At 48.4% G+C, this 24,297-nt stretch overlaps 1 protein-coding gene across 2 annotated transcripts in view; it reads right to left on the bottom strand.

Annotated features, from left to right (window-relative positions):
• Ccdc93 (coiled-coil domain containing 93) overlaps positions 1-24,297 on the bottom strand; it is a 75,394-nt gene that overhangs the window by 5,472 nt on the left and 45,625 nt on the right. For both annotated transcript variants that reach the window (NM_001025156.2, NM_029955.3), the window contains exons 13-23: positions 23,092-23,154; positions 20,101-20,174; positions 18,912-18,993; positions 18,323-18,388; positions 17,649-17,702; positions 14,324-14,386; positions 9,759-9,867; positions 8,002-8,084; positions 6,556-6,593; positions 3,921-4,005; positions 1,668-1,781 (exon numbers count right to left, since the gene is read on the bottom strand). In NM_001025156.2, coding sequence (NP_001020327.1) covers positions 1,668-1,781; positions 3,921-4,005; positions 6,556-6,593; positions 8,002-8,084; positions 9,759-9,867; positions 14,324-14,386; positions 17,649-17,702; positions 18,323-18,388; positions 18,912-18,993; positions 20,101-20,174; positions 23,092-23,154 — 831 coding nt within the window. The remainder of the gene's footprint in view (positions 1-1,667; positions 1,782-3,920; positions 4,006-6,555; positions 6,594-8,001; positions 8,085-9,758; positions 9,868-14,323; positions 14,387-17,648; positions 17,703-18,322; positions 18,389-18,911; positions 18,994-20,100; positions 20,175-23,091; positions 23,155-24,297) is intronic.

The raw sequence follows: 24,297 nt of genomic DNA, 5'->3' as shown, positions 1-24,297 counted from the left end.
ATGACAAGCAGTCTCAGTCTTAAGAAGGCGCAATGAGAAGTGTCTATGAAGGGTACTCCTTTCTCCAATAGTGGGTATTTGAGCTCCGTGACTAAGCTTGTTGAGGGTTATCATTGAGGAATGTCACTGGCCCCACTCCCTGCCAATGGTGCCCAGCGTCCTGAGATCCAGTTACCTTTCTGAATCCCATTCCCGTGGCAAACTCTAGAGCTCCTCACCTGACAGCTCACACGGCGTCTGTTAGCAAACCTCCAACAGCCCCAGGCCTTTCCCAAAGCATCTTAATGTCTCTAGCCAAAAGACAGCTGAGGCAGGGGAGGTGGCTCAGCGGGTAAAGGTGCCTGCTGAGCAAGTATGCGGACCTGAGTTTGAATCCCCATCACCCACATAGAAAGCTTGGCATGATTCTGCATATGCCTGTAACCCTGATGCTGCGAGACAGAGGCAGAAAGGTTGGTGGGACTTTCTGGCTGTCAGCCTAAACCCAGTGTGATCTCGTCTCAAGAGAATATAGCTGAGGGGTGACAGAGCAGACACCAGTATCCTCCTCTGGTCTCTGCAAAGACACTCATGGGCACGCACTTACACACACGTGTGTATTACATATGGACTCCACATCAGTCGCTGGGCTCTCCCCGTGCCTCGGGGCCTTGGTTGCTCCCTGATGTGTTCTTGCTCTCCCCACAGCAGAGACTGGCTCAGCCTGTGGAGCCTGCTCTGTCAACAACATCTGACAAGCTCTGTCTCCCTACACATAAGTTTGAAACTATTAAATCTTTTTTTTAATTTCCTCTTCTGTTCATTTGTTCTTAGCTTCTCATCTGTCTCCTTCACCACAGTGAAGCTCCTTGAGGACAGAGACCGGGTCTGTTTTCCAACCTGGTTTACGCCACAGGCAGTCAGAGCTGGGAGAACATTTGAAAAGAGGAGACTTGCTGCCATGCCTGTAGGCATGCATATGGCTGCCAAATGTTAGATCACAAAACAGAGGGCAGAGCAGCCAGAGAAGGTGGAAGACAGCATAATCTTCAAAACTAAATCAGAACAAAACCATTGGCATGGGACATTCTCTTTTTATTCGTTCGTGTGTGTGTGTGTGTGTGTGTGTGTGTGTGTGTGTGTGTGTGTGTGTATGCTCATGCACACATATGCATGTGTGCCTATGGAGGGCAGAAGTCAGGCTTAGCTGCTGTTCTTCAGGCATGCTCTACCTTGCTTCTTTTTAAAATTGTATTTCTATTTATCTACTTTGTGTGTACATATATGCCTGCCACAGAGGTCAGAGGGGAACTTGTGGGGCTTGGGTCTCCCTTTCTACCATGTGGGTACTGGGTATTGGACCCAGTCATCAAGCTTGGTAGAAAGCACCTTTACTCGCTAAGCCATCTTGCTCATGCTGTAGTAGGCTGGGTGGGTTGGCCAAGAAGCCCAGAGGTCCTCCAGCCTCCCCCTCCTCCCCAGAGCTGGGACTCAAGTGGGCACCATCCCGTTGTTTTTTTATTTTTTATTTTCCTCTTGTTAGTTCTGAGGATCAAACTCAAGTACTCCCGATTTTACAGCACGACCTTCCTGGCAAAGCCATCTCAGCAGCCCCAGCTCCAGGCTTAGGGGCACCTTGAGGTGAGCTGAACATGCATTTGATTTCGGCCCACACCACATCCGCTCACCTCTTTGAACTCTTTCACAGTCTTGAAGTAGAGCCTCTGCTTTTCCAGGAGCTCCAAGTACTGATCGTTCAACTGGTCCCTCCTCATCTTGTTCTCCTGCTTCTTCTTTTCCATCTGTTGGAAACATTTGAAGAAATGGTGGTGGAGGAAGAGGCATTCTGACAGGGCCACAACAGGCAGCCATGATTAACGTTTGTATCGGTTTCTTCTAAACATATTTCCTCGGGTTGTCCTGTTTCCTTTCTGAATGAAATCATCTGCAGGCTCTATAATCTAATCAGCAGTTCGCTATTTACAGAACGCCAGATGAACAGCATGCATTTTGGGGAGGATTCTTGACTGTGGACCACTTTGTCTCTAGAGGGTACTTGTGAGTATCTGCAAGGGGTTTGGAGTGTCACAACTCCAAAGAAGGAGAGTTGTTGGTGTCACTGGCAAGGAGAGGCTGCTCACCACCCTAAAGGGTTCAGGACGGCCATAAGGCAAAGGGATATCTAGCCCAGGATGTCAATTGTGTGAGTAGCCCTGTTGTATATATTGTGTTTATAATAGCATAGCTTACTACCTTTCATTTATTAACTGTGCCATAGTGTAAGCTATCTATAGCTATCTAAACTGTTATAGAGTGTTTCCAGGATACTGATCTTATACACAGACACTAAAATGTTGACTTTAAGAGATTTTCTGTGGTAGCCACAAGCTGGAGGAAGACCTGTGGGAGCTGATTTTCTCCTTCTGTCATGTGCTGTGAGACCCCGACTTAGAGTGTTTCTCCCTAGAAGGTAAAGCCCCTAGACATTCCCCCAAGCTTGTTTTCCCTGATCTCTAAGAATACAGCCAGAAAGAAGCTTTTTGTTCTCTATAGCTAGCAAAAAGCCTTTTTGTTTCTGAGCCTTACATCCAGATAATTGTAATTTTACCAAGGACACCCAGGCAGAGAAGAACACTCCTCCCAACTCCTCCCAATTCCTCAGCAAGCTGTTAAAAGCCCCCTACTGTCACCGCTTGGGGTCGAACTCCCCTGCCCTGCACGGTGGAAGGAGTTCGTCCTCAGCTAGCTGATAATAAAACCTCTTGCAGTTTGCATCAGGTGTGGTTTTCTCTCGAGTCATTGGGGTGCTGGCCAGCTCATCCCGGGAGGTCCAGCTTCGGGGGTCTTACAGTGCCTCTACCCAGTAAGCCACCTAGTTGGCCCATCCTGTTATAGAGACAAGGGTTCTCACTGGCCTGAAACTTGCCAAATACCCCCAGACTGGCTGGCCATCAAGCTCCAGGGATGTTTCTATGTTCCAGTCCTCAGCACAGGGACTACAAGCATGCACCAGCACCACTACACTAAGTATTTTCTCAGGGCTCTAGGGACTAAGCTCGGATCCTCTGTACACTTGGTAAAGAGTAATGGAACACCTACAGAGACCTAAGGTTAGCAGTGAACAAGTAAAGTCTTTGTTCTCACAGGACACATCCCTGGAGATCAGTACCAAACCAAACCAGTCAACCAACCAACCAACTAACCAGCCAAGTGTCTGAAGAGTGAACAAATGCGCATTAGAGTGATCAGCAGCATCAGTGTTGAGGAAAACAGAATGGAGTTGGAGATGGTAAAGGCATGTGGACTCTGTGATGCAGAGGGCTGAAAGGAGGGGCAACTCACAGAACCAGGTGCTATGTGCAGTTATTTTCTGAAGCTAAATGTAGGGTCAGCCAGCCAGGAGATGAAGGCAGAAAATGCTCATGTATAGAGCAGGTTCAGCCTGCATGTATATATGTGCATGTGTCTATGTGCGTGTGTGTAAGTAAGGCCAGGGGATAAACTTGGCTGTTATTCCTCACCTTGTCTTTTTGAGACCCGGTCTCTATCTGGTCTAGAACTGGCTAAGCAGGTTAGGCTGGCTGGCCACTAAGTGCCAGGTTCTCTCCCCAGCATCAAGATCCTAAGCACCACACCCTGTGACATGTCATGAGATAAATGCCCAGGGAGAGGTGGCTAGACAAGAGAGGAGGGCTGCTGGGAGGAACAGTTCTTTATCTGTAAGGCAGGGGCAGTACCGCTCACTTAATATGGGGGAGCAGCACAGTATCTGACGCAGAGGAGTGCTCGGTGCCTGGGAGCTATAACCAGTAGCAATGTGGAGGCCTACCCCACCAGGTCTCATGGCTGGTGTGGCAATGCAGGATGCTCTCTGGATGAAGAGCCTCTGCCCAGGACTCCTCACCACACTCTCTGTACTGCTGTAAAGGAAGCCTGCTGACCTTCATCCTGCTTTGTTTAATGCCTTCGACGATCTGTTCCATCTGCCTTAAAAACTGGTCCCGGGCAGCAGGGGAGGCCATGGCTCTGAAAGAAAAATCAGCAGAGGTAGGTCCAGCACGTTGTTCAGTTAGGAAGGGGGTGGGGGACACCAAGGAGTCAGCCCTGTACCTAGAATGTGTCACAACAGTCAACTAGACCTTTGCAGGGCACAGTGGGTTGAGGGAGCCACCAAGAATACCAAGCAGTCAGGATTCCAAACCTCTGATCTGATTGATAACCGAATGTGAATCCTGTTCTCTGCGTTCCTGTGGCAATGGGCTGCGTAAGGAACATCTCTGACTAGACGGAAAGGGATTCTGAGGAAAACTACGCAGGTGAGAACACGCTGCTCCTCTAATCTGGACAGGCATGTGTGTACTCTTTCAGCAGTGCTACGGTACGCACACAGGCAACTTCAAAGTGCTGCCTTCCGAGGATCGCTCAGCTTCTTCCTTGTAACTTTCAACCAAACTATATTTCCTCAACATCAAATGTGAATAAAAAGAATATGAATGCCATTTTCCACAAACTATGGCATGTACCACTTAAGAAATTAACTTAGTTAAAAAAAAAAAAGAAATTAACTTAGTTTTGTTTTTTAAGACTCCGAGGACAGGGGGACATTGCCTGGGATTAGAGCACATGTTCTGAGTACTCCCAGATCTGAGCTGAGAATCCGGAACTTTGCTGGGGGCAGTAGAAGGGGTAGATTTCCTGGTGTGCCTGCTATACCTTCCTACCCATACCCAGTTTCGCAGAGGGACGGAAGCCAGAAGGCTCAGAGCTTGGCACTCACAGGTGGAGAACTATTCAGAGAGTGGGCTGACAGAGCAGAACTCTGCTGTGGTTATCAGGAATTCAGCCCTCCAGTCTGACAGGGGCAACAGGACACAAAGGCAGGTGCCACCCCCGAACCTCCCAGTGAGTGTGTGTGTGAGAGAGAGTGTGTGTGAGTGTGTGTGTGTGTGTGTGTGTGTGTGTGTGTGTGATGTCCGTTGCAGCATATCTGATCATACTGAGAACCCCGAGATTGTTTACTGGAAAGAACTATTTCTTGTTATGGTGTGGCTCAGTCCTATCACACACCGTTAATCCAAGAGCTTTCTGTTTACTGTAAATGAGACTGAAAAAAGTCAACCATAGGTGGAGAGGTGGAGCAAGCACCCAGCTGACAGGGAGTAAATAAAGGGAAAACAAACCATAGAGAGTGAGAGGAAGTCAGGAGGATGGATAGAGAGACACACAGGAAGTAGAAAGGAGGGACATGCAGTTGGATGGAGAACAGGTTTTTTCCTTCTGGTCTATCAGTTGAGGAGGAAGGTCAGCTGGGTGCTTTCTCTGCCTCTCTGGGCTAGCAGGCTTTCACCATGGCGTCTGGCTCCTGAGTCTTCATTTGGTAAATTCAAACCTTTAGAATTTTGTTTTACAAACACTGTGTGTGTGTGTGTGTGTGTGTGTGTGTGTGTGTGTGTGTGTGTCTGTCTGTCTGTCTGCCTGTGTGTGTTTGCATGTGTGTGAGCCATGGGTCTTGCAGATTGAATTCAGCTTCAGGCTCAATGGAGAACGGCTTAGCCCTACTGTGTTTAAAAAAAAAAAAAGATGTAAAAAGTCTAGAGCCCATGAACTTGGCTTTAAAATGTTTCTAGTCAGCTGTCAGGGGCCAGCAGAGGCTTGTGCTAGCAAAAGGAAGCATGCTATTCTGGGAGCGAGCCTTGGGATGCCAGCAAGGTGGGTAAGGCTAGCTTACCATGAACACACTCCAGAGCTAGTATTGCTTGGTTCCCTTGCTATCTGACTTATACAGATGGTCTTCCTATACAATTTATTTTATGGTAGAATCTCATGTAGCCTAGGCTAGACTTGAAAAAATTTTTGTAGTCAAAGTGACCTTAAACAACTCTTGATTCTCCTATCTTCCCTCCCAAGTGCTGGAATCCCATGCATACACCAAGAAGTCAGTTTATGCAGTGCTGGGGAACTGAGCCCAGGGCTTCATGAGTCTACACAAGCACTCACCTCTGAGCTAAATCCCCAGTGTGGAGGATGAATGTTAATTGACAAAATAGACCTTAAAGAATTGTTCCTCAGGAAGGTAGAAGGTACCTTTCCCCCCCCCTTTAATCCTTTTTCACAGTCCTGCTTTTATCCCCCTCCTGGTCTGCCCTCTGACTGTTCCTCATCCCATACCTCCTCTCCCATCTCCCAGAGGACAGCCCCCTCCCCCTCAGACCTCCCCACTCTCTGGGGCCTTAAGTCTCCCCTAGGCTATCTCAATGGCCTGGAAGCTACCAAGTAGAATAGGTTGGCTGGACCCTGAACCCTAGGGATCCGCCTGTCTCCAGTCCCCCAGCTCTGGGACTACAGTCATGACACTACACTTGATTTTCCTTCTGAGGGCTCTGGGACGGAGCAAGTCAGGCTCTTTACCCGTAGCACTGCAATTTGCAGACCTTTCCACTAAGGCATGTTTACCCTTAGTGGATAGGGAAAGTAAGACTCATGTCCCAGTGCCAGACCTTGTGTGCACACCACATTCCCAGTCACTCCTCAGCCAGACCAGGAGGGCAGCCGGGGAGGAGGGCAGCCAGTACTTACTGTGAGAAGTTCTCGTGAATAGAGTTCAGCAGGCTAATCTGGGGGAGTGAAAAGGAACCATGTAAGTAGAAAGCTAAAAGGTCCCCGCACTATTCTGATCCTTGCGGGAGAGTTTGCCTTGGGCTGGGACGATGCCACTGAAGGGGAGACACATCTTGTCGAGCAGGTCAAAGTGACACTCGACAGAACAAAGGAAAGAACAGCATGTTCTTCCCTGCATAGTTTTCCTCAGAGAATCGACCCATCTACTTAAAGAAAATCATTTTTCCCTAGAATGCATGACAACGAGAATGAGGAAAGATGGCTTTTTAAAGGGGACTCTAGTGGCAGGACTTTTTGGACAAACTGCCAGCAGGGATCAATTGGTCTTCCCAAACATCACTCTCTTTTGAGGCTATCAGTCCAGGGTGGGCCAGTAGGGTGGAGACAGAGAAGATAGTGCCTATTCTCCACTGCTCCACTCCCACACTGAGTCACCATCTTGGCCAGCTGCTGAGTGGTCCTGAGAGTTTCTGATAAAACACAATCTTCATGGTCCTGTTTCCATGGAAACTGCCCCTGCCCTCAGAGCTAGAGCATCCATCTGACCTTGTGAGACATGCTGGGAAGGGCTCTGTCTGCAGGTCCCCTGGCTGTACTCCATGTACCTGTTGGCTCATCTGTAAGCAGTTACTATCCCTGGACTTTGCGTTTGAATGTGCACTTGCGTGTGGAAGCCAGAAGACAACCTCAGCTGCCATTCCTCATGAGGCTGTCCACCTTGCTCTTTAAGACAGGGTCTATCACTGATCCAAGCTCATCCAGGAGGCTAGGCTGGGGTTAGGGCAGCGGTCCCCAGTGGTCTATCTGTCTCTGCCCACCCAGTCCTGGCATTACAAGCACAGTACCATGCCAGGTTTTGGTGGTGTTGTGTTTTGTTTTTTTAATGTGGGTTCTGGCCATTGAAGTCAGGCCCTCGTGTCTGGAAGGCAAGCACTTTACGTACTGAGCCATCTTCCCAGCACCTCAAGCTGGTGTTTCTCACATGATACTACAGAATGGGTAAACACCAGCTTTAGTTCACTGCAGAGAGCTCCCACTGCTTTGCAGTGACAGTCCCCAGTGCTTGGCACAGGAAGGCAGTCACTCTCTACTTCTACTAGACACTCCGTCTCAGGCTCTAGGTCCATCTGAATCTTCTGGAGCTACCATGCTGTCAGTGGCTCATCTAAGTTATCTTCTTTCCATAAAGGCTCTTCCTCAGGCCAGTGTGAAGTCTTAAGTACAAAGGTGCTTGCCGCTAAGCCTGAAGACCTGAGTTCTGTTCCTGGAGCTCACACGGTGTAAGGAGAGAACCAAGTCCCACTAGCTGTGCTCTGACCTCCACATATGCACAACGCCTCCCCTCCACAGTAAAATTTTAAATGGAATACGAAAAGAAAGAAATAAGCAGACAAAGGCTCTTACCTCCTTCTCCAGGTAAACCTTTTTGTCATCCAGGGTATTGTACAAAGTGAAGAACTGCTTGGTTTCCTTGTGCACTGCGGAAACTGCCAATACAGAGAGATCAGCATCATGTCAGAGCATCAGTGAACCACAGCATCGCAACCCCATGCGGCATGTGCCCAGGGCTATATGCACACTTAGTCGTCACGGAAGCCTGTGTCTCTGTGCATGTGTGTTTGTACGTGTGCACATGTGCATTCAGAGGTCAGAGGTCGGCAGTGGCTATCTTTCTGAATCCCTCTTCACCTTATCTTTTGAGACAAGCTCTTTCAGTGAACCCAGAGCTCACTTACTAAGCTCGTCTGGGTGTTCAGTGCGCCTCAGGGATCTAGCTGTCTCCAGTGTGTGTACCTACACCTGGCCTATTAAAAAACATGTATGGTTGCTTTGCCAGCATGAATGTATATGCACAACATGTGTGCCTGGGACCCATGGTGGGTGTTGGATCTCCTGGAACTGGAGTTATGGGCATCTGTGAGCTGTCATGTGGCTGCTAGGAATTTAACCTGGGTCCTCTGCAAACATATACACTAAACAACTGAGCCATATTGCCAGCCTTTAAAAATAGACAAACAAACAACAACAATATGTTTCTTGTGCTTGAGATCAAATTCAGGGCCTCAATCCTGTCAAGCAGCACTTTAATTAGAGGGACCATCTTCCTTGACCCTGAGAGTGGCTTTCTGTTGGGGTTGGTCTGTACCCCAAGATATGGCTGCCCCCAAGATGACCAAATTCTCATGTATACCAGCTTTTGTTGTGTAAACCTTGCTCCCTAAGTTAATTGGCCAATAAAAGGCTAAAGCCTGTGACTGGGCAGAAGAGAGAGAGGAAGGTGGGACTTCTTGGGAGGGGGAAAGGAACTCTGTGAAGAAGAAAGTCACATGTGCCGACGGGTCTGAAAGGTATAGCTAGTCATGTGACTGGATGGGGCTAGGTGGTCAGGTTAACTTAAATGAGCTAAGCGAGAGTCTGCCTAGCTAAGAAATATTAAAAGGTCTCAGAATAACTGCCACTGTATTAATTTCCAGCATTAATTAATATATACAGAATATTAATATTTTTTAAGCTTTGAGCCTGATATGCTGCAGTGACTGTGCAGTAGGCTGAGGTGAGGCAGGTCCTGGATTATGGAGAGAACACGATGCTCTAAAGCAACGCTAGTGAGACTCTGTGGAGCACGACCATGGGCCACCAGGAGATGCTGGGGTGGGGATGCTTCACAAGAAGCTGGAAAGAAGAGGGGGCTCAGGTGACTGCACGCGGCTAACCACCATGAGAGCTGGCCAGTGCTGGCTCTCAAGGTCCCGAGTCCATCTACAGAGCAAACAGAGACCACGAGTCATCTCCCAGGGCTGTTCAGCAAGCCCAGAGATGAAGTAAGGTCCTTTTCTTTTTTTCTTTTTTAAAGATTTATTCATTTAATTATGTAAGTACACTGTAGCTGTCCTCAGATACTCCAGAAGAGGGCATTAGATTTCGTTACAGATGGCTGTGAGCCACCATGTGGTTGCTGGGATTTGAACTCAGGACCTCTGGAAGAGCAGTCAGTGCTCTTAACTGCTGAGCCATCTTGCCAGCCCCCGTAAGGTCCTTTTCAATGTGGCCCTTGTGGACTGCGCTCTGACCAATGCTACATTGCGCTAAACTGCACGAAGCCCCTTCCCTCCCATCCCTCACAAAGCCCAAGAGTCTGTGTGTTTGATCAATGCACCTACTCTGACGGTAGAGTTCAATAAATCGCTTCTGATACTGTATCAGCTCTGCTCGACTGGGCACTTCGTCAATCTTGCGATGCAAAATTGCTATTTCTCGATTTCTTCGTGCCTAAATGCAAAGGGACAGGAGAGAACACTTGGTCAAAGGCTATATTTGTCTGCTCCTCACAGCTGAGCCAGCCACAAAGACACACATTCCTGTACTGGCCTGAGGTCCTCACATGGAATCGTGACTGACCAGAGGACAGGCAGTGTAAGGAGTCCCAGATGACAGGTGCCATCCTGCTGCCTATCCAAAATGTATTCTGAATTCCTCTACTTAGAAGCCTACTAGTTTCTCAAAGCCTTTCAAAGGGACCAGACTGTCCTGTCAGGTATTTAGGAGGCAGCAGGATGTTTCATGAGGACCACACCACTTAGCTTCCACACCACGGCTATATGCAGATCTCAGGACCTGGGCTGAGCACTGCCATTTTCTTGAGCCTTCGTTCTTCCTGTCTGTGCCCTACCAGTCCGGGGTCTTGCTTCTCTCTCAGCAGCCTCTCTCTCATCTCTCTCCTTCTGAGTGGCGGGGCTGACCTCGAGTTTCTTCATGGGAATCTTAAGGTACAACCATCTGATGTTTAAAGTGTGTAAAGCTGCATGTGCTTGCTTGCTTGCTTACTTCCTGGCATATGCCACAATGGGTGGTAGAACTCAGAGGACAATTTGTGGGCGTTCTCCCCTCCCACCATGTGGGTCCAGGAATCAAGCTTGGCTGTAAAGGACGGAATCCACCTCTAGGTGGAGACATGCCCTTGTCTGCTCCCTTAAGGGTTAGTCCAGCAAGACAGGACAGGGACCAGGCCAGGGGACTGCCTGCCTTCCTGAGTCAAGGCTCAGAAGAGTGTTAACTACTCGGTTGGTTTTCTTTTCTTTGTCCTTTCCTTTGTAATGCTGGCAAGAGCCTGACTACACTTTTAAAATCGCAAACGAATGCCCTTGGCCTTTCGCTCATTTTCTGAGCTCCCTCCCTACTGTGTGCCTCCACGTTTATCTTCACTCTCCTCCTGGGCAACTCTGATTCACAGCCCGCCTGCCTTGGGGTTTGCCTTTTAAACTCTAATTAATAAATTGTCCTTGAGCTTCTGTTTGAGTCTGTTCATAATTTCTTTTATTAATGAAGCCAAGTACCCCACGAGAAAACTCCATTTTCCCTAGCATCACACGATGGCTCTGCTGGACTCCCCGAGTCTTCTAGTGACCTTGCTCTCCTGCTTTCTAATTCTTTAATGGGCAGAGAAAGTGAACCTGGTCCTGTGCCCTGCACAGCACACATCTTTACCCTGGGGGCTGTCTCACACCAGCACTCATGCTATACTTTGTGACTGTGTCTTTGTTTCTAGAATGTCCTGCATGTGTGAGGGTGCCTGTGGACAACGTGTGAACATTCGCTGTTCATCAGCACTTACATTTGCTCAAGTCTTTGCTGAGCTGTCTCCCCACCATTCAGCCTCCAGCCTCCTGCCCTGACAGCCAGGCCTGCTTAGTGCCTCCGTCCTTCAAGCCTCAGCCTCTCTCTGCTTGACAAATGCTGTATCCCAGTTCCCTCCCAGTTAGAAGACTCCTGCCAGGAAGAATTGGGGTAGACTGTGGCCCAGGGCTCAGGAGACTCAGGAAGAAAACAAACCATGATCTGGGAAATTTACAAGGCTCACTGGGTCCCTCCCCAAGGAAGCAGCAAACAACTGCTGGGAGAGGCCACTGACCAGCCATGATGCTGCCTAGCAACCACTTCAAGGAGACTGCCACCTGTCTAGCGGCCTGCAAATGGTACAGGGGCTTCAGGGTTGCACTTTCATGAGTTGTCACTTGTGTTACAGAGGGCTTTTTGGTGAGTTACCCCTGCTCTGTGTAAGTCAGTCCTCACCAAAGGTAGGGTCAGAAATAACTGCAGTAAGAACTCACTGCTTCACCAAGGACTTTGATCGCCGTGAGTTCCCTAACTGCAGTCACTGGAGTATGCTTCTCATGTCTTGACAGGAAAAGTCTCACTCTGGAAGCTTTCTGGGGCATGGGTGAATGGAGGAATCTGAGTTTCTAGATCCTTCAGTTCTCAGCCACTTGCCACATTGGACTCAGATTATTTTCTTAAATAATCCATCCCGACTGATTATTCCCCCTCCCCTCTGGACCCACCCTTTCTCTCTCTCCTTAGAAAAAAACGGGCTTCTAAGAGATAAAGCCAATCCTGACAACAATAAATACAATAAAGCAAAATCTATCATACTGATGTTTGACGGCAACCCAAGCTGTCCGCTCACCTGTGAGCAGCCTGAGCGCCTCTCCCATCACCCTCTCTCTCTCGTTCTTGCTTGATTGCTCACTAGGGTTTAGTTTGGGGTCTTGCCCACATGCCCACAGCCTTAGTTACCATCCCCACTACAGACTGTTTTCCAGCCCAAACTCTTTTGAGTTGGAGCTGACACCAATCATTCTTCCCACAATGCTACCTAATGGTTACTGCCCCCTCAAGTTTTCATGTGTGCAACGTGGTGTTCATATGTGTGTGTATGTGTGTGTGGGGGGCCTTGTGTACACATACACATGTACACATGACAGCCTAAAGTTGATGGCAGGCATCACCCTATGTCATTCTTCCACCGTATCCACTGAGGCCGGGTCTGTCTCTCAGTCACACCTGGAGCTCTTGCTAGCCAGCTTGCTCTGGAGACCTTCTTGTCTCCCTGAGGGTAGAATTCCAGGTGGGCCACTAGGTGCACTTGGAATTTATGGGGCTTCAAGGGATGCGATCTCTGGTCCGCACACTTGCAAGGCAAATGCTTTTTAAACTGCTGAGCTGTCTTCCAGAGAACCCAGTCCAGACCAGCAGAGCTTTTACTTACACTTTCTTCAGACTGCCATTCATGTCCCCGCCCGTTTCCCAGTGACCTCCACATAACCTTGATCTCCCTCTTCCTCTCATCCAGCATCACCAAATTCCATGAGATGCAGCCCTCACTTTCCCCTGCCCCCTCCACTCACAGATCCTGCTGCCTCTCCCAGGCCAGGCCCTCAGCAAGCCATTGGTTTCCTTGTATCTTCTAGTTTGGTCTCAGCCTCTCCCTAGTAGTGCATTCCCCACACAAACAGCCTTGTAGTTTGGCATATATGTGCAGATCTTGGTCCTCAAATAACCAGGTCCCAGAGGGCAAGTCTTCCAGTTCCTGTTACTGGGACCTGATACATTATCAGTCAGGGTCTCCAAACAGCAGTAGGGCCCAGATTGTATTAATTCTATGTACCTTTAAATATTTGCACTTGGTTTTGCTGAAGGCTGAGAAGCCATCTTTAAATATTTGAAAGGTAGTCATGCATGGTGGTGCATATCTATAATCCCAGCACTTGGGAGAGGGAGGCAGGTTTATCAGAAGTTCAAGGCCAGCCCAAGCTACACATACAGTTTGAGGCCAGCTTGAGCTATAACACTTGAAACACTAAAAGTAAGAATAGTGCTCTTATATCAAGGACATATCTGACTCATTTGAATATGATATGGATATCTCACAAAATAATTAAGAGCCAGAAAGATGATAATAACCTCTCATAGGCCCATGGAGCCCTTTGGCCATTCCTACCAAAGCTTAGCTTCCCAGGAACACAGACAAAAGAAAAGAAAGTGACCCAAACCGACATGTAATACAAGGCCAAGGGTCATTTGTGGGTTTGAATCTCCATGAGCCAGGCACTGGCAATACAAAACGGACTCAGAAACGAAGTACTGACTGTGCTTAGGTTTGGAGCTGGCTTCACCATCTCCCCACCCCGTTTGTGAAGCTATGCTCTCAACTCTCTAGTTAGTAAGTAGACCTGAACTTCAATCCTGCTTCTGGGACCTACCTGAGGCTTGCCTTTGGAGAAACAACCTACTGAAAGTTGTTTTTTATCACTTTATGCTGTATGGGGGTTTTGCTTGCATGTATATGTATGCCTGTGGGTGCCTAGTGCCCCTGGAAGGCGGAAGAGGGTGCTGGACCCCCCAGAACTGGGACTGATAGTTGTGAGCTGCCACGTGGGTGCTGAGAATCGAACCTGGGTCACGTGGAGGAGCAGCCAGTGCTCCTAACTGCTGAGCCATCTCTTAAGCTTCCACCAAAATGTATTTACCTTTTTAATGATCTGTATTTGTATGTGTTTGTGTGAGGGCATGTGTGCCTGGGCGTGGGTACCCGTGGAGTTCAGAAGATGGTGTCACATGCCCTGCAGATGAGAGGTACAGGGGCCGTGAGGCAACTGACATGAGTTCTGGGAACAGAACTTGGAACATGCAGAACTCCTGTAATTGTGATGCCAATCATACTTACTCTGAATGCAGGGTAAAGTTCAACTCCAACTAGCAATGCTGAAAGTAACAGACACTTGTGTTGCTGCCAGCAACTCCTTACATCATAGCATGTCTGGTTGCAATGGGAGCAGTGAGCAGGTCCTGGCCACGCTAGCTCTTATACACCTATAACTCCATCAGTCACAGGACATGCATACCAGCCAGGCATATCTATTCGGCCCTGGTCCTTGTGGATACTCACCTGTAGTAACCGGATCTTGTACAGCTTCTCTTTTTCCATGTTGTACCGTCTGTCCAGGTCCTCCTAAAAGTGACAACAGGCCAGCCAGAGTTATCTAGAATGGAACTTCCATTCTCTGACGAAGTCTTTGAAAGTTGAGAACATCTAACCATATTCTCTCAGCCTGAGTTCCTTCTCTCAAACGACCAACTTGAGGACTTCACACCTGAGAGATACCTCCACATCATATCCTAATACCTCCCCCTTTATTGGGATCCTGGCTGAATCCAATCTTCTTTCCAGAAGAAACCAATCATCTATTGTTACTGTGGGGGAGCATATTTGTGCCACAGAAGGAATTGTAGAGGGAAGATGACCACCTTGTAAAGTTGGTTCTCGCCTTCCATCTTATGTGGGTTCAGGGGATTGAACTCATGTTACCAGGCTTGCAGGACAAGTACTCAACCTGCTGAGCCACCTCACCAGCCCCTAAATGCAATGTTAAGTGAGAGCCTCCTCTGGGCTCCTGCAGCCCCCATATCTCGAACACCCTACTACAAAAGGGAGACAACTCTCCCATAAGAGTCTGTTCTCCATCTTAGTGTTTTCAGCTAACACTGGTTTTTGTTTATGTTTCTGACTGGACCTGAGGTATCCAAAATTATAACTGGTAACCCTTTGTGTCATTTAAACTTGCATCAAGTATAATAAGGAAGAGAAACCAGTCTCTCAATTCCAATAGCCATGCAGTATGTGTGGGAAGATCCTTATGCAAGCATTTTCATCACTACAGAAAGTCCCTTGGGGACAGAGCTAATGTACAGGTGTGCCTCTACACCAGACCAAGGCACGAGAAAAATGGCCGGATGGTCTGTTGTCTCAGAGAAAATTACAGAAGGGACACGCATGCACGAGAACACACAGAGCACATGCATCCAGGTTCCTACACAGGACTCAGCTATAGATGACATATAACAGATATCACCTATATCCCTTGTCCAGTCTCCTACAGGTTTTGAAGACCACCCTTAAAGAAGGCCCTGCTTGGTGCCCCCTGCTTCCCCCGCTTATCCTCTTCCTTTCTCTTTACATGTGATAAGTACTGTTTTAACCCATAACAGGGTTCGGCAAACTTAGAGTATGCCATGGAAAGTCTATAACCTTTGAGCTATGTCTGACTCTTTGCCTATTTCTATAAATAGGGTTGTGCTAATATATATATATATATATATATATATATATATATATGTCTATTTATTTATAATACATGTGACACAATATAATCCCTTACAACTTTTGTGCTTGAGAACATGCAATCAAGTCCCCCCCAAAAAAAATTCCCTCATAATATTTTATGTAAGTTGATAACTGTTGAGCTGTAGGTTGGATACACCTGATACAGTCAGTATGGCCAACTAGAGCAGTGGCCTGCCATAAAATAGCAAAGAAGGCAGTTTTCCCTCTATATCACTCTTTCGCCCTTTGAGGCTCATGTGGTCAACATAGGTGTCTTCTAGTTAAGGAGTGAAGTGTCTAAAATGGAACCGAGCAGAAGAGGCAGTGGCTGCACAGAGTATACAGAGGAGGCAGCAACACAGACTATACAGAGGAGGCAGCAGAGCAGACTATACAGAGGAGGCAGCAACACAGACTATACAGAGGAGGCAGCAACACAGACTATACAGAGGAGGCAGCAACACAGACTATACAGAGGAGGCAGCAGCACAGACTATACAGAGGAGGCAGCAACACAGACTATACAGAGGAGGCAGCAACACAGACTATACAGAGGAGGCAGCAGCGCAGACTATACAGAGGAGGCAGCAGAGCAGACTATACAGAGGAGGCAGCAACACAGACTATACAGAGGAGGCAGCAGAGCAGACTATACAGAGGAGGCAGCAACACAGACTATACAGAGGAGGCAGCAACACAGACTATACAGAGGAGGCAGCAGAGCAGACTATACAGAGGAGGCAGCAGCACAGACTATACAGAGGAGGCAGCAACACAGACTATACAGAGGAGGCAGCAACACAGACTATACAGAGGAGGCAGCAGAGCAGACTATACAGAGGAGGCAGCAACACAGACTATACAGAGGAGGCAGCAACACAGACTATACAGAGGAGGCAGCAACACAGACTATACAGAGGAGGCAGCAGCACAGACTATACAGAGGAGGCAGCAGCACAGACTATACAGAGGAAGCAGCAGAGCAGACTATACAGAGGAGGCAGCAACACAGACTATACAGAGGAGGCAGCAACACAGACTATACAGAGGAGGCAGCAGCACAGACTATACAGAGGAGGCAGCAGCGCAGACTATACAGAGGAGGCAGCAACACAGACTATACAGAGGAGGCAGCAACACAGACTATACAGAGGAGGCAGCAGCGCAGACTATACAGAGGAGGCAGCAACACAGACTATACAGAGGAGGCAGCAACACAGACTATACAGAGGAGGCAGCAACGCAGACTATACAGAGGAGGCAGCAGCGCAGACTATACAGAGGAGGCAGCAGAGCAGACTATACAGAGGAGGCAGCAACGCAGACTATACAGAGGAGGCAGCAACACAGACTATACAGAGGAGGCAGCAACACAGACTATACAGAGGAGGCAGCAACGCAGACTATACAGAGGAGGGAGCAGAGCAGACTATACAGAGGAGGCAGCAACACAGACTATACAGAGGAGGCAGCAGAGCAGACTATACAGAGGAGGCAGCAACACAGACTATACAGAGGAGGCAGCAACACAGACTATACAGAGGAGGCAGCAACACAGACTATACAGAGGAGGCAGCAACACAGACTATACAGAGGAGGCAGCAGCGCAGACTATACAGAGGAGGCAGCAACGCAGACTATACAGAGGAGGGAGCAGAGCAGACTATACAGAGGAGGCAGCAACACAGACTATACAGAGGAGGCAGCAGAGCAGACTATACAGAGGAGGCAGCAACACAGACTATACAGAGGAGGCAGCAACACAGACTATACAGAGGAGGCAGCAACATAGACTATACAGAGGAGGCAGCAGCGCAGACTATATAGAGGAGGCAGCAACACAGACTATACAGAGGAGGCAGCAGCGCAGACTATACAGAGGAGGCAGCAGAGCAGACTATACAGAGGAGGCAGCAGCGCAGACTATACAGAGGAGGCAGCAACACAGACTATACAGAGGAGGCAGCAGAGCAGACTATACAGAGGAGGCAGCAGAGCAGACTATACAGAGGAGGCAGCAGAGCAGATGATACTGGGAAAGCAAGAACAGAAAGGAGGCTGACACATTCTCTTGGGACAATGCCAGCCTCAAGGATAAGGAGATACTTACATTGTGAGTCATGGTGGAGGTCAGGGCACCCTGCGGCTCTCCACCAGAGATGATCTGAAAGTAAGGAAATGAGGTCAGCACCTTTTCTCAGTAATGGGAACAGAGAGACGCAGTAGGTGCTGTTAATCATGAAGCCATCTCTCCAGCGCCTCAAGCTCGGATTTTTACACAGGTGCAGGGGATTGGAACTCAGGTGCTCATGCTTGTGCAGCAAATGCTCCCACCCAGTGAGCCATCTCTCCAACCCTGGGGAATACACATTTATAGGCCCAGCTCCAGGAAAGTGGCAGTGCTTTTTGGAAAAGGATTAATGGTTGGTGCTGAGAGCTGTTTACTCCAGGCTTGCCTTAGCTGTTGCCATCTTTAAATAGAGTGGCTGGGATGAGGAGCATGAGACCCTCCCACTCCCCAGGTTATATAAGAGGTCAACCACTGACTAAAGTGGGGCTCTCCATGGCACAGCTGCCCTTAAGTCACCAGGACTCCCTTTGGAGTTGCCTGTGAGCCACCCTCGCCCCTGTAACTGACCCCAATAAGCGTATTGTGTTGGTTCGCCAGACTTAGAACCCTTCCTTTGACCCAGCAGTGCCCTCTCTATCTGGAGTGAATGGAGGTTCCTTCCACACACCAGCCAGAAAGTGGCTGATGGCACTGAGGGCTAATTTAAGGCTTACCTTCTCACCTGGTGCTCTCTCAGCTTTCAGGGTCTCAATTTCCTGTTGTAGCCGAGCCATCTCCTCCTGCAAAAGCAAGGTAAACCTTTACAAAGCTCAGGGAAGCCACCAACTGGAGGGTAACTGTTTAAGCCACAGCGGCTTGTTTTTACATTTATGTCTGTGCGTGTGTGTGTGTGTGTGCTAATGCTCACATTGCACACCTTAGCCTATGTGTAGGGGTCAGAGGAAAACCTATGGATTCAGTTCTTTTCTTTCTACTGTGTGCATCCCAGAGACTGAAGTCAGGCTCCTAGCCTTGGTGGCAAGCACTATTACCTGTTGAGCCATTTTGTCTGTGCAATTTAACTATTTGGTGCAGACATTTCTCTCATTAGTTTGTGCTAAGACAAAAGCTCTCACTTGCAAGTTCATACCTTTCTGGAAAAGAACTCTCCCAGGCTTGCAAGAGTGGAAATCACTTTATCTACAGAGTCACCTCCAAAGCCCACGTCAGCCTTTGACACTGCACTGGCTAGTGTGTCCCAGCGTCACAGGGAAGGGAAACCAAGAACCCTCCTGCCTGTTACCAATACCACCCAGCACTTACCCGGCAGTGTGCCTTAAACTCCTGCTCCTGGCTTTTCAGACTTTCATTCATGGCTACAAGTGCTCTCAGGTTCTGCAGCATGCTGAGGAGAGACCAGACAATGGCACAGGGCAGACCTTTAGGATGTGGCTTCATGAATCACTGCTGAAGCCACAGTGAGAATACACAGAGCTCCTTCTTAATTTCTGTGACAAATGGTCACACTTTCCATTTCTGACTATGCACTTGGGCCCTAGAGCCCATGAGGAGACAAGCCACACACACACACACACACACACACAAACACACACACACGGATACACCTCACAGGATTCTAGAGTGAGAATGTCAATTCTGGAATTATCAAGGAACTTTGATTGTATTCATATATCACTTATTTAATAGTACTCAGAGTAAACATGGTACCAAAAAATGTGTGTTTGTGTGTGTATATGTATGTGTACACGTGTGTGTGTGCGTGCATGCACGCTCATGCAATTGCATGTGTCTGTGCATATGCATGTATGTAGGCTAGAAGATAATCTCAACTGTTGTTCTTCAGGTGCAAGCCTCTGATTTTCTTTTAACTAAGACCTGTTTTTACATCTAATTATTTATCTTGTGTGAGTGAGTGTGCTCATGCAGCATGTGTGGCAGTCTGAGGACAACTTGTGGGAGTGAACCTGGCCCATCAGGCTTCATACACAGTAAGCACTCTTCTCCATGCAGAAGCTGGTTCCTCCTGTGCTCTCGGTGGCTTGAAACATGCCAAGTAGCCTGTCTGCCTGGCCAGCGAGTGTCAGGAGCCTTGCCTTTGCCTCTCTGGCTCTAGGATCAAAAGGGTATACCACCAGGCCCAGCATTTGCAGGCTGGATCTGGGACATCAAACTTAAGACTCTCATGCTTAAAAAGCAAGCACCTTGCCTACTAAGCCCCCAGCCTTGTCTCATTGTTTTTAAAGTCAGAACACCAGAAGAGCTCTGACCACAGGGAGGGCTGGAAGAGAGGCGGGTGGCTCAGTGCAGCCCAAATAGCTCAGTGACCATCAAGGTGACTGCTGGTCCCTGTTGGTCACGTGACATTAACTGAATGGAAATGGAGCACCAGCCCATGACCTCTGGCTATTCTGTCCCTTGATCAGACAAAACAAGCATCAGACACTGCAGCCAGTTTCCTCAAAAAGATGGTGGCACATGCAGAAAGCCTTACCTTGGGTCGGCTTTGGCTTCTAATTTCTCCAGGGCTGCCTGCTCTTTGTCTAGTTTCTCACCATGATCCTTCAACTGCAAGAGAGAGCAGGTTCACCATTAGCTATGAAGACTTAAAAGCAAACAGGAGGGTGTGCTCCACGAACCACCCGGCTTCCTCGCTCATTTTGGATAGATGACTGAGCCCACTGGATCTGGTTGCACACTGAGAAAATAGATGGGCCAGACAGATGGGTTAGAGGGAAGGTGCCAGGGAGGTCAGAGTCAAAACCCACTAAATGCTGCTCCGGCTTTGGAGACACTGGTGATGACCTCACAGTGCAGCAGACAGAGGAGGGAAAACAAACAGCCTTGGAGCAGGAAAGCGGGTGGGTATAAACACACACACACACACACACACAGAGGGGGAAGAGAGAGGGGGAAAGGAAGAATGAGAGAGAGTGGGAGAGTATGGCAGGGCTGAAACTTCCCAGCCTCTTGAGTGGTGTACTGGCTGAATTTGTGTCAACTTGACACAAGCTGGAGTCATCAGAGGAAGGAGCCTCAGTTGAGAAAATGTCTCTGTAAGATCAGGCTGTAAGCAGGCCTGTAGGGAATTTTCTTAATTAGTGACCAATGAGGGAGGGCCCTGCCCATTGTGGGTGGCTCCATCTCTGGCCTGATGGTTCTATAAGAAAGTGGGCTGGGCAAACTGTGATGAGCAAGCCAGTAAGCAGCCCTCCTCTACAGCCTCTGCACCAGCTCCTGCCTCCAGGTCCCTGCCCTGTTTGAGTTCCTGTCCCAATTTCCTTCACTGATGAATGGCAAATTAAAATCAATAAACCCTTTCCTCCCCAACTTGCTTTTTGATCACAGTGTTGTCATAGCAACAGAAACCCTAACAAGACAAATGGTTTTCTGAATCCACTAATGAAACAAATCTTTAAGAAAATGCAGATGTTAACGTACAGCAATATACTTTTGTGTATGGTATATGAGTGTGTACGGATACACTGCCTGTGCTTGGTGTGCACGTGGAGGCAGAGGCTGATGCAGAGAAGTCTTCGTCTAGTTTTGCTTCTCTACCTTAATTTTTGAGACCTGATATCTCACTGAAATAGAAGTCATGGTTTCGCTATCCTCGCTGCCTAGTGAGCCCCAGTGCTGGGGTCCCAGGTGCCACAATGTGCCAGGCTCTTACCTGGACAATTAGGTTCTGAACATAGATAGGTCTTTATGCAGCAGGCACTTGACCCCTGAGCCATCTCTCCGCCCCTTCTATTGTAAAGTACACCTTTTACAATGATCTAGAGAGCAAAGTATAAAACCATGACCATGGCAAACTCCTAAAGCAGATAAAGTACGCAGATGTGGGCTGATGAGATGACTCAGTAACAGCCCGATAATCTGACTCCAGGTCCTGGAATCCACATGGTGGAAGAGAATCAACTCCCACAAGTTGTCCTCTGACCTCCACATAAGTGCTGTGGCACACTTAACAGCACCCCCAACACACGCTAAACAAACAAACAAACAAACAAACAAAATTATAAAGAGGGACCGTGCACAAGTATGTAGGGTATAATTGCTATAAAACCAAAACAGTTCTTGAAAGATCCAGAAAATACTGGCTGTGCTTTTATTACCCTGGAGTGAGTAGACAGATGGTGGGTTACAGGCATTCACTTTTTGTGTTTTGTGAGGTTTTTGTGAACTGTGTGAATATGTGACTCATTCAAACAAAACACAGGTTTAAAAAAATCCCTAGCTGAAAATGGCAGTAGTGCGGTCAGGTGTCTCATCAAACCCTCTCACTCCAAGTCTCCAAATAATCCAGGCTATGATGCTGGAACCCGGAGGTGGCTTAACTCACAGGGAACAGACGGGAGTCAGGTATGGAGTGCTAGCCAGCACAGGTGGGAAGAATGGCTTGTAGGGCTACGGCCTGTATTAGGGGAGCGAGGCTGGGTTGACAGAGCACCGAAGACAGACCGTTACCCAGAGGAGAGCATCTGAGAGCCCCAGATTGCTGGCAACAGCAGAGAGAATGGGAAGTTTCCCAGCTCTGAGTAGCTCTTACCGTCAGCTGATCTACCACACAGAAGGCAGCACCCTTCTGCAGAACAATGGAGGCAAGCTGTCGTGATGGCTAATACTGACTGTCAACTTGCCAGGATCTAGAATCACTCATGAGACAAGCTCTGGGCACACGTGTAATGGATTAGCCAGGCCAGGTTAGCCTCTGGGCAAGCCTGTGAGTTTCTCAGGAGGTTCACTGAGCTGGGAAGGCCTACCCTGTACGTGGGAGGCACCACCCCCAAGGCTGGTGACCTGGACTACAGAAAGAGGAGAACCTGAGCTGAGCACTGGCAGTCATCTGCCTGTCGCCTGGCTGGGTGAGGTGTGACCAGCTGCTCAACTCAGACAGTTCCTGCTGTCTCAACTTCTCTACCACAACTGATTACATCCTCGAACTGCCAGCCAAACTAACGCCTCCCCTCCTCAAGCTGCTTCCTGTCAGGGGTTTTGTCAGTAACAGACCAAGAAACTGGGAAGAATAGACAGTAGTATAGAGAGATAGCGAGAGGAAACATTAAACCAGATGAACACAAAACCCAGAGTACACAAACAATGGAGCACAGGTAAAAAACAGTGAACCAATTTATAAATGAATTCTGACTAGAGAAATACTACAGAGCAATATACACTTTAGATACAATGTTTGGCCGCCCACAGAGATCTGGAAAGACAGTGCTCGTTCAAAGGGAATTACCCTTCCATCTAGGGAGTCTGAGTTGTGACTGGTAGGCTTGTGGGTGATACACCTATATACGCTAGAGCTGGTAGCCCATGCTGCTAATGTGACAGCCAGCTAGTGTCCAGCTTTCCTGGAGTGGCTTTGGGGCTGTCTTCATGAGTGTCATGTGCTATCAGCATGTATGTGAGTGGTGACTGAGGGCCCTGAGGTCACAGTGCAGGTGTGTTGGGGGTGTGGTGGGGGAGGTCTGCTTACCTCTGTCAGTGTCTTCTTCCTGTCGCTGTACTTGGCTTTGAGGCTGGTATGATTCGCTTGCAGCTGTGAGTGAGAGAAAAAGGACATCTGCTTGAATGGAGTCCTTTACTCAGTACAGACTTCGATGGGACCCCTCTTTTACAATGAGAAAGTGGAAACCCAGATCGGCTTAAAACAGACTTACACAGAAGGACTTTCATTTTTATCCACTTTTACTTATTCCAGTGCTAGGGAGTTAAGCTAGGGTTCCATGCATGACCAACAGTCTACCAGTGAGCTATGTCTTAGGCTGCAGAGAAGAGAAAATAAGCCACACCCGGAAACCAGCGTGGAGCATGGCCTTGGCACGAGGAGGATTATGGGTGCATACAGCAATGCCGAGGCTTTCCATCTGGACCTGGGGAACTGAACTTACTAGGGCCTGATGCTTGCACAGTCACTCAACTTCTCAACCATCAGAAAAGAACCGGCCAACTCTCCCTCCCTTCGCCTTTGCCAGCGTTGCTTTATACATCCCCACCAGGCTCCTCAACAGCTCCACACAGGCCTTCCATTCAGCCAGTGCCCATTTATCTCTCCAGATGCAGTCAGCCATGACCTTGGGCTCCATTAGCTCTATTAGTCCCAGCATCCCAGACTTCCCCTTAGCAGTTACCATGTCACCGCAACTGTAACTGAGTGGCAGTGTGATGGCTGTTTCATTCACCGCAAGTCTCCATTACACCTTAGGGTCCTGGCAGGCAAGGCCCTGGCCCACTGTTCACTCACTTCTGTAATTTTGCTTAGCATTTAACATACACAATACTACACATGAGCAAAGAAATACCATTTTGGTCCTGTATATTTTCACATGTGTGTCTGTGTGTATGCACGGGCACACTAGCATGCTTGTGCACACATGCAGGTTCCCGCAGAGGCAATAAAGGGTGTCAGGCCCCTGAAGTTACAGCCAGCTGTGAGCAGCAAGTGTGGGTGATGGGAGTTAGAATACATGTCCTCTGCAAGTGCAAAAAGAGCCAGTGGAGGCTAATCCATCTTTCCTGCCTTGCTCTGTACTTCTGTGATCCGAGTTAATAAGCCTTTCCTATCAAGGGCCAAGCAGTACCTAGTTTATGTCTGTGGGCCATTTGGTCTCTGTTACCACTGTTCAACTCTGCTACAGTAGCTTGAAAGCAATCACAGAAAAACAGGCAAGTAGGTGAGTGC

Source organism: Mus musculus, chromosome 1, assembly GCF_000001635.26.
Source record: "Mus musculus strain C57BL/6J chromosome 1, GRCm38.p6 C57BL/6J".
Lineage (NCBI taxonomy): Eukaryota > Metazoa > Chordata > Mammalia > Rodentia > Muridae > Mus > Mus musculus.
Note: the sequence above shows the minus strand (reverse complement) of the source record. Positions and strands in the feature narration are given on the sequence as shown.